We start from the raw sequence: 13,533 nt of genomic DNA on the forward strand, positions 1-13,533 counted from the left end.
ACAAAGAAATTCAAAGTATTTTATTTCCTCAAAACAGTCTTGGTTATAATAGAATATATCTAATTGGTAAGAGTTGCCTACAGACTTCTTCTAAAGGTAGTTTGTTGTTGGTTTTTGTTTTGTTTTGTTTTTACTAAATTGTACTTACTGAATGTGCATACATGCTAATTGGCCCCAACCAGTTACCCTTTCTAACTCTTGCTTGATTTGGAAAAAAAAATAAATGGAGAGAAGTATTCAGGCTTAATATCATACACTGAGGTAGATTATCAAGGCTCAAAATTGGGGGGATAGAAGTAACTAATTCATATTTAATAAGTATTTATAAATGATTAATATGTGTTCGAGTCTATTATCCCTTTTAGTCCTTAAAATAAGTACAGCTGTAATTTGGTGTGAGATTCAGAGAGGCTAGGTAATGTATTCAAATTCAGCTTCTCTGAGGAGCCTTCTAGAACATTCCTGTCCATAGCCGCTAAATCTTCACCTTCTGTGCAGTCTAGGAACCTATACGTTCCCGTGAATCTTGTGTTAATCTCTATTGTTACCCTTACCAGAATTTACTGTTTATAGTTATCTCTTTACTCATCTGGTCCTCTGCAAAACAGTCAACTTTTTGACAGGAGTCAAAGCATGTTTTTTTATTTCTGTTTCTAGCATGCAGTTCTATTGACCCGCCATAAAGTAAGCCTGAGTAAACAGTGAATGCTTGAGTGAATGCTGTAAGAACAGGGATTTAAAGGAGTTCTCTTTGGCTTACATTGTTTGTTCCTTTTCTTTAGCGTTCCTTTGAATGAGTACAGATTGCTTGCCTGTGACATACAGCAACTCCTCATAGCGGTTACAATTCACGCGTGCAGTTCCTCGGGCTCGCAGTATTTTCGAGTTATTGAAGACCTCATTGTACTGCTTGGGTATCTTCAAAATAGCAAAAACAAGAGGACACAAAGTAAGATTTAGTTTTTATGGATTTGGGAGGAAATTATATAGTAGCCAAAAATGTTATTTGAACCTAATCTCTTTCTTGCGGAAACTGTTGTACTAAAGGTTCATCCTTAATTTTGTGATAATACCTATCAGCTTTAAAAGGATCTTTTAAGTGGCAAATGTAAAGAAACGATGCCTTGGTATAATTAGTAGCTGGCAACACATCATTAAGAGAAGCCTCTGATTTTTCTTACCAAGTAGAATTAAAAGGCTTACATTGAATAAAAATGCCCATCAGTTTTCTTTAATGGCAAATGCCATATAAGTGAAACAGGAAAGTGTGAGAATTTCTGGTAAATTTTGCCTTATATGTTAAAAAGCCTATTCTTTAAAATAATGATATAAAATGAAATAATTTTGTGAGCTGATGCTTTCCCATTTAATTTTTTATAATGACCATTTAGAAGTTTGCTTTAAAATTTCTTTTAAAGGCCATTTAAAAATGTTTACTACTATCAAGAACCCACGTTGATCAAAATTTTTAAATTTACCTCTAATAAAGTATATACTGATAGTTTAGATGTTGCATGAAAATATAAAACAATTCAGTTTTAAAAATTAACATCCACATGGCTTGAAAACATTCTAGTATCTTCTGTTTTTAGATATGGCTGTTGTACTACAGTTTAGAGTTCTCCAAGCTGCTATGGAATTTATAAGGACGACTGCAAATCATGATTCTGAAAACCTCGCAGATACATTCCAGTCCCCCTCTGCTGCCCATCAGGCAGTATTTCCCAAGCGGAAGAGCATTGCTGGTGAGTATTGAAATAATGTTTTAATAATTATAAATCGAGGGTGGCTTGACTTTCCTGTATTCTGATGCCACTCACACCTTTAACACACTGAGCCACCCAGGCGCCCCCACACCCTCTCTTGATATAGGAAAATAAGTCTTTGCCAGTGTTGTAGATCACAGGAACTGTTTCTTTCTTGTTGACAATTCTCATTCTCATGTCCATTTCTCCTGCGCTTTTACACCTAGATCCCTGGTTTAGTTTTTCAATCAGTTCGTGCCTGGAAAGACACAGTGGTGCTCTTGCTGTCCTCTGTTTGGTCTGTAATTTCCCTAGTAGTCTGTCATCTCTCTCTTTTGATACCAGCATTTTTATCACCTTGAGCCTCAGAGCCCTGCATAGCTCCAAGTTCGTTAATTGTTTATTTTTGTTTGTTTGAATCCTTTAGTCCTTTCTTTAAACCATTCTCCCTTTTTTTTTCTGCCTCCTCTGGCTTCTTCCCCTGGGCTTATATTTTTCACTGTATCTAAGTAAATGCCATTGCTGTAAGCCACATGAGACTTACAGAGTCCTACAGAGTTTGAGCTTGAGAAAAGACCTTCAAAGTCTACCAGACCACCAGACAAGCTCCCCCGTTTTACAGAAACTCAGAGGCCTGGAATTAGAGACTACTGAGACAAGAGCATCTACGCTCCTCCCTTGTCCCCCATATTCCTCCCTCCGTGTCCTACACTGCATCTGCTCATTCCAGCTCTGTCATGTCCTTAGGACACATCTGTCACAGGCCTCTCCCACCAGTTCTTCCTGGTTTAAATATGGCTCTTATTTAAATTCTGTCTCTTTGAATCCAGTTTACAAAATACTTTATATATTGCTTTGTAATTCTTTCCACATTGTTTTACACAAGTTTTTGGGAAAGACAGTGTTTTGTTTCTTCATTCTAAGTATAAAAAGTATATTGGCTGTGTACACTGTAGATACAAAAGATACAAAATACTGGAGTGCCTCTGCTTCTGAACAGTGTGGTCATAAAAGCTCATTAAGGTCTGTTTGCTCATAATGCTAAAGTTACTAAGAAGGATTTATATTTTCATCATTCCCATTATTTAGATATAATGAGGTGTTCTTTCCATAATGTAGAACAGTCTGTTCTTATTAGTGATAAATGTTTAGGGAAGATGGTTTCTTCGTAAATAGATCATTCAGCATTTGTTGAAAACTGCTGAGACAGTGACACATCCAACCCCACTGCTCCCCCACCCCTACACCTCCAGCAGAGCTTGTGGGGACACCCGGTGGCCGCAGCTTCTGTTCCTGCCACATACCACGTGCTCTGCTCTTCGACACGTCTCAGACCTAAATGCCAGAGCACCCACGGCTTGGGCCCCGTTTCTTCAGCAGCGCTGTCGTCATATCCAGATTTTAAGTTCTCTCACTCCTGGAAAGTTAAATACTACTTTCTTGCCAGGTTCATCCCTTGACAGCCTGACTCTGGTGTGCCATTATCCTGCTCTGTAGGCTCCATGGTTCCTATGACACCAGTTAACAAAACTGCTCGGATTCCTTGTCCTCTGCATCTTCTTTTGGTATAGCTAAGAGAGAGATGTTACTTTGCCTAAATGATATGACACCCTTCCCTCTGTTTGTAAACTGATTTCTATTTCTCATCAGTATATTTTAGACATTTTCCCATACGATAAAAATATTCTTTATGTTTAATAACTGCATAATAATCTATTATATTGACTTGCCATGATCTTGTTTCCTAATCTTCACCAATAAACAAAGGCTTTATTTTACTTGTTTCTTTTTGCTGTTATAAATAGGATAGCAATGTACCTTCTTTTATAGGTTTTTTTTTTTCACTTGTCTGCTTATCTCTATGAAAAACTTTAAACATCCCTTTAATGCATGAAGATACATGTAAGCATTAGGGTATTATTTAAATTATACACAAACATACAAATCTCATAAATAAATATAAATATGTATGTTGTATTACTAATATGATTCACATAAAATGAATTTCCTTTGTATTTCAACCATCAGTAATAATATCAACTATTAACAACTTTTGATGCTTTGTAATAGAGAGGCATTGTGTTTTACATCCATTATTTATTTCATTTTTCAGAAGATTTTATTAGAGAGAGAAGGGGAGAGTGCATGAGTCAGGGGAGGGGCAAAGGGAGAATGAATCTCAAGCAGACTCCCCACTAGCACAGAGCCTGATGCAGGGTTTGATCTCACGAGGCTGAGATCATGAACCAGGAGTTGGATGCTCAATTGACTGACTGCCCAGGTGCCCCATCCATTACTTTGTTTATTATTTAATTTATTTTACTTTTACATCCATTACTTTGTTTATTATTTAATTCAACCATCAAATATCTATTGAGCATCAGCCACATACCAGGTATTGTTTTATCTGCTTTCATGGAGCTTATATCTTGTTGGAGAAATTGGTCAATAACCCTGTAAACAAATACATTTAATGTCATGTCAGACAGTGACAAATATCTGTGAGGCAAGCTCTATCTTACTTTCTAATCTACATCTTAGCATACGAGGGGATGGAGGCTTAGAAAATATACTTGAGGCCACGCCAGCTGGTGTAGCTTCACACACGAGTGCTGAAATACCGCACACCCCTCCGTTTTTTCAAGTACACAGTAGTGAAGAAGAATTAACATTTCCTTATTCGGTAGAGTGCTCTGCCTCTGAATTAGGATTATCTGCTGCTTATACAGTGTGAAAGCTGCCAGAGATGTAGACATTAGGAAGAATCTGCTTAAACTAAGTAAGAACATGGTCTGACAATATTATTCTTGAATATACCCTGGATATGATTTTTTTTTTATTTACTTTGGTTTTGTCTTAAAGACAACTGCACCTACCAAAATGTATTAACAGATAAGAAATACTGGTTGCCTAAAATGTTCTACAATCTAAAATGCTATTAAAATATTTAAACATCTTATAGTATGAGTCATTAAAACCTACCATAATTTAGTCATGTGAGTAATGTGTATAGAGGCTATCTATGGAAATTGATGTTTGTTTTCATAATTTAAAATAAAGGTTCAATTCCAATGAAGGGTTCCATTATTCCTCACCTACCAAGACGTCATTTTGGTTCCTATGGTCAACTTCCGATGCCCTTCTCCTTCAGCCCAATAAGTCAAGACTCATTCTCCCCGCATCCCGGATCCACCAGCTGTGTGGAACCCCGCAGAGCAGGTGTGGTGATGGTGCAGGGGTGCCACTTCTGACTGTTCAATCTGAGGAGACACTTCTCGGGAGACGCTTTTAGAGGACTGAATTCTAAAGAAGCACCAAATCATTTCAATAGCAAATCACTGGAATTCTACTCACTTTTCTGATCTCTTCACTTTCACTGGACTGATTTCTACTCTCACTTATATATACTTCTCAAAACTACTTTATAAAATTTAACAATGGTAATTATCCAGAAGTAGTCATGTTCTTACTGAAGCATGGTGTGCCTTCAAAACCCTTCGATTATTTTGGCATACAAGGAAGTGAAACAGTATTTGGAAACATTGTGTCCAAACATTCTGAACTACTTACATACACCCTTCTACTTCTCTGAGTTTTTCTGAAGACTCCAGTTTTGCCCAGTAATGGCAGTCCTCCCAAGCTGTGTCACTAACTTCAACATCCTTGTTTGGACTTTGAAATCACAGATACTGTTGCACTTCATCAAAGAGGGAGAAACAGCATTTTTTCTGAATCATGCTCTTCCCTTTGTGTAAATTACCTTGGTATAATTAAGATTTGCTTCATGGTCGAATAATCAAAAAGCTTGCAAGCAAAAAATGATTTCCTTGATCCCTGTTAACTCTGGCATTTGATGTTTTTAATTCATATACTTGAAGGTCCTCGAAAATTTCCCCTTGCTCCGACCGACTCTCTGCTGATGAAAATGCGTTCGGTGGCCAGTGATGAGCTGCACATGATGATGCAGCGGAGACTGAGCCAGGAGAACCCGGTCCAGGCGAGCGAGACAGAGCTGGCGCAGAGGCTGCAGAGGCTCACCATTTTAGCCGTTAACAGGATTATTTATCAAGGTGGGAACCAGAGGATGCGTCGGTGCTTGCTCAGATATGGAACAAGAAGGAAAACAATTTAAGAGGAAACTGATTAGGTTTCAAAATTTTAAGTGACATTAATTGCTCATTCCTCACATCCACACGATTTAAAGAATTTCTTGTTTGGAACCAGGAGTCTTGAATAAAAATCCAATTTTCAACATGTTATATGCTGGCCTAGAGTGTCGAGTTTAAAACAGTACAGCATCCCCAGTACATTTTTTTTTTAACCTTTTTTTTGAGATCAGTGTAGATTCACATGCAGTTGTTAAGAAATACTGCAGAGAAACCCCATGTATCTTTTACCCCATTTCCCCCAATGGGTTATGCAAAATTAGAGTCCGGGTCATGACCAGAGTACAGACATTGATATAGTCAACAAACCGAGCATTTCATCACACAGGAGATCCTTAAGTTGTTGTTTTTTTTTTGTTTTTTTTTGTTTTTTTTTTTGTTTTTTTTTTTTTTTTAAGATTGCCAAGTGAGAGAGAGTGGGAGGTAGGGAGGAAGGAGCAAAGTGAGAGAAAAATCTGAGGCAGGCTCCCTGCTGAGTGTGGAGCCCCAGGCAGGGCTAGATCTCATAACCCTGAGATCAGGACCTGAGCTGAAAAGGAGAGTCAGATGCTCAACTGGCTGCACAGACCAGGCACCCCTCTGTCGCCTTTTAATAGCCACTTCCACCTTTCCCCCACTCTGCCCCTTCCTTCATCCCTGGCAACCTCTAATCTGTTCTCCATTTCTTTATTTTCATCGTTTCAAGAGCTCTGTTAAACAGAATCATACAGTATGCAGCCTTTTAGGATTGGTACTTTTCCCTCAGCATCATTCTCTGGAGAGTCATCCTGGTTTCTGTGGGTATCAGCAGTTTGTTGCTATTTTGTTTTTGCTGGTTTCCCACAGTGTGGAGGCACCATAGTTTGTTTAGTCCTTCACCTGTTGAAAGACCATCTGGGTTGTTTTCCAGCTTTCAGTTATTACAAATGAATAGCTAGCTTCTAGAAACATTTATGTGCAGGCTTTGTGTGAAAATAAGGCTTCGTTCTTCTGGAATAAGGGTAGTTTGTGCTTTGTTCTTGTTAAGAAACTCAGACTTCCAGAATGACCGTCTAATTTTATATTCCCACCAGCGATGTACAAGGGGTGCAGCTTTCCTCACATCAACCAGTACTTGGCATGGCCACTGTTTTTAATTTTAGCCATTCTGATATACAGGGGTATCATATTGTGAGTTCAGTTTGCATTTTTATAGGGGCTACTGACTTATATGTTTATATGTGAAACATAATACCTACAGCAACCACTAAAAAGGTATGCAAAGAAATATACTCAAAAACATTATAGAGGGGTACCTGGTGGCTCAGTCAATTAAATATCTGCCTTTGGCTCAGGTCATGAGCCCAGGGTCCTGGGATCAAGCCCCAGATCCTTGCTCAACAAGCAGCTTGCTTCTCCCTCTCCCTCTGTCTGCCGCTCCCCCTGCTTGTGTTCCCTCTCTGTGTCAAATAAATAAATACTTTTTTTATAAAAAAAAAAAAGAACTATAGGTAAGTCCAAATGGAATTCCCCCAAGAATGTTTAAGTAACCCCAAGAAAATAGGAAAAAGAAGACAGTAGTTATTAATCACTAGAAATGCATAATACAACCAAGGCTCATATTTTTAACTTTTCTGATTGTATTTGAGTCAGCCAGATCCCAGGCTAGTCTCTGAAATTGAGTCATTTATCACATGCAGATATCATGGGATAGCACATGCACTAAAACAACCCCTGCATATCCTCCTGATGTAAATATCATGTGGTCTTTAAGTTTTATTTATACAAGAACCTCATGACTTTAATAATGTTGCAATTTAACTCATCTTCATTAATAAAATATTTAATTTAGAATTATATGGCATACATTTCTACATTGTTTTGGGTGAATTTATTATATTGTTACCTTCTATACCTAATACACTTGTTACACATTTATATATTGTGACAACTGAATTGGTAATTACATAGAATATTTTTACTAGCTTGATGACCATTTTTAATGGCTAAGCATCAGTGATGTGACTAATTGTTTATTATTCTTTTAATTTAAAGAGTTTAATCCAGATATTATTGACATTTTGAGTACTCCAGAAAATGCAACTCAAAGCAAGATCTCAGTTTCCCAGACTGAAATTTCTGAAGATGTTCATCATGAACAGCCTTCCATTTTCAATCCATTTCAGAAGGAGATACTCACATATCTGATAGAAGGATTCAAAGTATCTATTGTAAGTAAATGAGTTGCATGGGACATGTTCATACACACAAAAGGATTAGGGTTTTATGTGTCTACTTACTCTTGAATTATTATTATTTTGAATTATTATAAAGGTTAATCTTGGCTTAAACATATCTAATGCCTTCAAATTTTTAAAGAAAATACTACCAAGTATCAGGCTCCATTAATCACTGGTGCACTTGGATATCTGTGGGTCACATATAGTTGACCCTAGGAAGCAAATCAGTTAGTACACTTCATAGACAACAAAAGTCAATTTCATTCTAGTGGAACTCATGAACCACAATTCTGCCTATCTCTAAATCTAAACTGGATTTTGGTGTCTGCGGGTTTTACTTAGAACCAAATGATATACATAGGGCCCTTAGGACTGGCAGTAATTTGGAGAGCCAATTCCAAAACCCAGAATAAATTCTAAAATGCACTGATTCCAGTTTTAAATCAGATATAGGAGATCTGGTCAAGATTGAGATAGCCTTAGCTGGACCACAGTTGAAGCAGCTTATTTTGTAACCTATTACGGAATATTGGTGGTCAGTTTATATGCTGTTCTTATTTTGTGACTGTTATACTTCATATTTTAACAGTAATTCTTTATTATGATTCCTTCTCTTTTATATTGTAAAATCAATCTACTGTTGTTTTTTGATGGTTCTCTTTTTTTTAGTTTAAAATTTCTAAGTCCTAGGTAATTCAAGTGACCTTCGCTTCTTAACCCACCTCTCTCTTTTTTTGTGTGGTGAAATACACATAACATAAAATTCACTGTTTTAACCATCTTAAAGGTATAATTCAGCGGTACTAACTACTTTCATATTGTTGTGCAACCGTTACCACCCTCCATCTCCAGAGCTGCTTCATTATCCCAAATTGCTCTGTACCCATTAAATAATAATTCCTCATACTCCCCCTCCCCCAGCCCCTGAGAACCACTATTGTACTTTCTGTCTCTATGAATTTAACTTTCTAGATACCTCATATAAGTTTTATAGTACAGTATTTCATACAATATTTATCCTTTTTTATGTGGTTTATTTCATTTAACGTGATATTTTCAAGTTCATCCATGTTAAAGCATGTATCAGAACTTCATTCCTTTTAAAGGCTGAATAATATTCCATTCTGTGTATATACTACATTTTGTTTATCCACTCATCCATCAGTGGACATCTGGATTGTTTCAGCCTCTTGGCTCTTTTGAACAATGCTGCTGTAAAAGTCAGTGTATGTCTATTGTTTTTAACTACCTGTACGTAGGGAGGTATATGTCATTCTAATTTCTACTACTAAAAAAACAATCTGCAGTAAAACATGACCCGTGATCTTCTTTAGGGCTGTGTAGAGAGGTTAGTGTATTATTGCTTGAGGAGTCAGATCCTGATTGTTACTGTTCTGATTGAAGGGTTCAAGTAAAACCGGTGGTTCCAAGCAGCAGTGGCCTAAAATCTTATGGTCTTGTAAGGAAACCTTCCGAATGCAGCTTGGCAGACTCCTAGCACACATTTTGTCACCAGCGCACTCTTCTCAAGAGAGAAAGCAAATTTTTGAAATAGTTCGTGAACCAAATCATCAGGAAATACTACGAGACTGTCTTAGTCCATCCCTGCAAGTAAGTGTCTCAACAATTCATAAGTAAAAAGTAGTGGTGAAATATAAAACTGAACAAACAAGAACCGAAGATAATTTTCATGCCAAATATCCTTTACATAGTTTTCTTACCAAAAATCTACTGAAGTCTTTCTTCAGATGCTCCATACCAGATTGAAATTGACCTCTTTGTTTATTTCCCATTCCTTCCTCCAGGGCTGAAATTAAGAATTCTCTATCTGAGCTCTTATAAGATCCTTGTAGTTTTTTTTTTTTTTTTTACTAAATCTTCAAGTGTTTTCTTTTTTTTCTTTTTTTAAAATTTCTTTTCAGCGTAACAGAATTCATTGTTTTTGCACCACACCCAGTGCTCCATGCCCTCGCCAATACCCACCACCTGGTTCCCCCAACCTCCTACCTCCCGCCTCTTCAAAACCCTCAGGTTGTTTTTCAGAGTCCATAGTTTCTCATGGTTCACCTCCCCTTCCAATTTCCCTCACCTCTTTTTTTAAAGCATTATATTATCCATAAGACATCTAAATTGAGTAGCTCAAACAGTAGTACATGCAATATATTTTTTAAATGCTTATATTAAGTTAAAATTTTTTTAAATGTGTTAATCATTTGGAATGATCAACATTGAAATACTTAAAAGAATTTCAAAGTCTGTAAATTCTAACACTTAAAGAGTGATGGATGGAGAGTTTAAATGGTGCAACCAGTTTAAAGAATTGTTTAGCAGTTTCTTATAAAATTAAACATATACTTAACCTGACCCTAAAATTCCATTTTTAGGTATTTACCTAAGAGAAATTAAACATACATCCATAAAAGGACTTGTATGAGAATATCCATGTCAACCTTTTTGCTAATAGCCCAAAACTGGAAATAAACCAAATATCAATCAACAAGCCAATGTATAACCAGATTGCGATATATATGATTATATAATAGACTATTACACAGCAATAAAAGGAAACGGACTATTGATATAACTGCCATTATGGACAAAGTTCGAGGACATTATGTTAGCAAAAGGAACAACCAAACACAAAGGAGCACACATTCTGTGATTCTATTCATATGAAGTGTGAGAACAGACAGAATTAAGATATGGTGGTAGAATTTAGGACAGTAGTTGTGTCCATGAGGAAGGGGGAAGTGAGAATGTGAATTGATTGGAAAGGGGAATTAAGAAACTCTCTGGAGCAATAAAACTGTCCTACATCCTATTTTGGGTAGTGCTAAAATGGATGTGTGCAGTTGTTGAAACTCAGAAATGAACACTTAATATCTGTATGCTTTCCTGTATGTAAATTGTATCTCTGTAAGTACAGTAATAGGGGATATGTACGGACAGGCATCCCTTTTAATACCTGGGCAACTCAGATATATCATTTTAAGAACCAAAGGCTATAGTTTGGAAGTGATGCTCTCTCTACTACTAAGATTCTCCTAGATGCCCCCAGGCCATTGTCTTCCCTCTCCCAAGGCAGAAGCACATCCAGCCCGCAGTCTCCTGTGGACAATGGAAGGGATGTTCTTTCCTGCCTTTATAAATCTCAGCAGAGTTGCCATCTACTAAATACTAAAACCCAGCCTGGTGCCTGTAGTCCTCTTTTCCCCACACCAGCTTTCCTCTCTGTGACTCCATTTTGTTGGTGGTGTCTGTACAGATGGGATCCATGGCTGACTTTTTCCTCTCCCATTATTCATGTCATCACCAAAGCCAGTCATTTATTTAGTGTCTTTAACTGTCTTCTACCCACCCCACCATAGTTCAGACTTTCGCCCCCGTGCTCAGATCACTACAATAACCTCTTCTTTACCTCAAAACCACATTATTGTACCTGGCTTCCATTTTTTTTTTTTTAAAGATTTTATTTATTTATCTGACAGATCACAAGTAGGCAGAGAGGCAGGAAGAGAGAGAGGGGGAAGCAGGCTCCCCGCCCAGCAGAGAACCCAATGTGAGGCTCCATCCCAGGACCCTGAGACCAGGGCCTGAGCCGAGGCAGAGGTTCAACCCACTGAGCACCCAGGTGCCCCTGTGCCTGGTTTTTTTAAGTTTATTATAGAGACTTTCAAAGATACCTAAAAGTTGGGAGAAATCAAACAAGGACCCACATGACCATTACCCAAGTTTAACTTTCCTTTGCAGTGTTTTGAAATAAATGTCAGCTATCAAATCATTTTACCTGTAAATTCTTTACCTGTCTATATCTCTGCCTGACAAAGACTTCTACAAAATTTGTCACGCTCAATAATGACGGCAGTTCTTTAATGTCATCTAATACTCAGTGTGTAACTTTCCTAAGTCTTATAATTTTTTAATAGTTTGCTTGATTCTGGATACAAACAAGGCCCACACATAGCATTGGTTTGATGTATGCTAAATCTTTTTAATCCCTGGCAAGTACCCTCCCCAGCCATTTTTTTAAATGTCAGCCATTTGTTGATGAAACTGGGATTTCCCATATTCTGGATTGAGCTGATCATATGCTTGTGGCTGTAGGTTTCAAGGCTTCCTAGATTCCAGTTCTGGTTTCCTGTTTGGTTTTGTGTTTGTTTGTTTTAAGACTGTTTTATTAAGGATGCTTTGCATTTTCCATTACAGCATAGCAGGAGAACAGAGAATGTCTCATTGCCCTGCTTTTTGAAATGATATTAGCCTGATCCATTCATTACAAAGTTCACCCTCCATCTTTAACCTAGTAGTAGTTTTAGCCACCACTGATAATACCTGCCAAGATCCACTTTTTTCATTAGGAATTGCAAAACAGTGTTTTCTCAGAGTTTCTCATTCCGCCAGTATCTATTAGCTCTGAGTCTTCTGGAGGAAGACTGTTCCCTCATCCACTATCTGACAACCCTGAAGCATAGTCTATTTAAGAAAGGCAACTCTTGTTTCTTTTCCCTGTTTATTAGAATAATGACTTGGTGCCCTAGCAGCCTCCAATTTTTGTATTTGTTTTTATTTTTGAGGTATCATTATGAATTCAGGTATTTTTTGCAAAAGTAGTTTCAAATCTTTGTGGTTATTGTTCAGTTTGATAATCACATTAGCACCTATGAAGACTCAGATTGTTACATGCCTTTAACACAGCCTTTCCAATTTTTAACAAGCTAATATGATTAACTGCTTTGCTTTCTGGAACGGAAGAATGTCCCAGGTTTATCTTGCACATTCCTTCCTGGATCTGGAACCAGACTTTTCCCCCAAGAAGACCCTGTTTCCTTTTCATGAAATAATGGTATTTAGAAATTATAAATTTAAGGACTAGAAACAGGCATTTCTACTTGTTTGTTATTTCTTCTCGTGTTTCTGGTGGAAAAGCTAAGGAATATGAATCTTTTAAGAAAGAAAAATGAATCATGAGTTCATGTTGATATTTCCACATTTTCTTGGATTTTATATTTGTATTTCCTTTTATTAATGTTGTAACCTTGATTCCTGATGTTATTAGTATACTTATTTGTATGTGTGCTCTCTCTCTCTATGTATATACATAGAACATTTTCAAAATAGGATGACCAATATTATCACTAATAACAAACCCAGTGAACAGATTAAGGCTTCCTCATGATTATTTTGTTCTTAGGATACCGTTATGAGTACACCATGAAAATACTGTAAAAGCACTTCATATAATTTTCTGTATTTAGTTGTGCCACCAACTTCAACTAACTAGTCATGTTCTTTTTTTTTTTTTTCTTTTTTTTTTTTTTGCCATTTGTTTTCTATTTCTAGGGATTCCATTGGGTTTGGTTTTTTTTTAAGATTTTATTTATTTATTTGATAGATCACAAGTAAGCAGAGGCAGGCGCAGAGAGA

At 37.0% G+C, this 13,533-nt stretch overlaps 1 protein-coding gene across 1 annotated transcript in view; it reads left to right on the forward strand.

The window, feature by feature from the left end:
- Positions 1-13,533, forward strand: part of LYST (lysosomal trafficking regulator) — a 170,585-nt gene that overhangs the window by 95,282 nt on the left and 61,770 nt on the right. The window contains exons 27-31 of the mRNA XM_059170397.1: positions 783-949; positions 1,593-1,745; positions 5,624-5,815; positions 7,925-8,100; positions 9,514-9,720. Of these exons, the coding sequence (XP_059026380.1) occupies positions 783-949; positions 1,593-1,745; positions 5,624-5,815; positions 7,925-8,100; positions 9,514-9,720 (895 nt within the window). The remainder of the gene's footprint in view (positions 1-782; positions 950-1,592; positions 1,746-5,623; positions 5,816-7,924; positions 8,101-9,513; positions 9,721-13,533) is intronic.

The sequence above is a fragment of the Mustela lutreola genome, chromosome 4 (genome assembly GCF_030435805.1).
Source record: "Mustela lutreola isolate mMusLut2 chromosome 4, mMusLut2.pri, whole genome shotgun sequence".
In the NCBI taxonomy this organism is placed as follows: Eukaryota; Metazoa; Chordata; class Mammalia; order Carnivora; family Mustelidae; genus Mustela; species Mustela lutreola.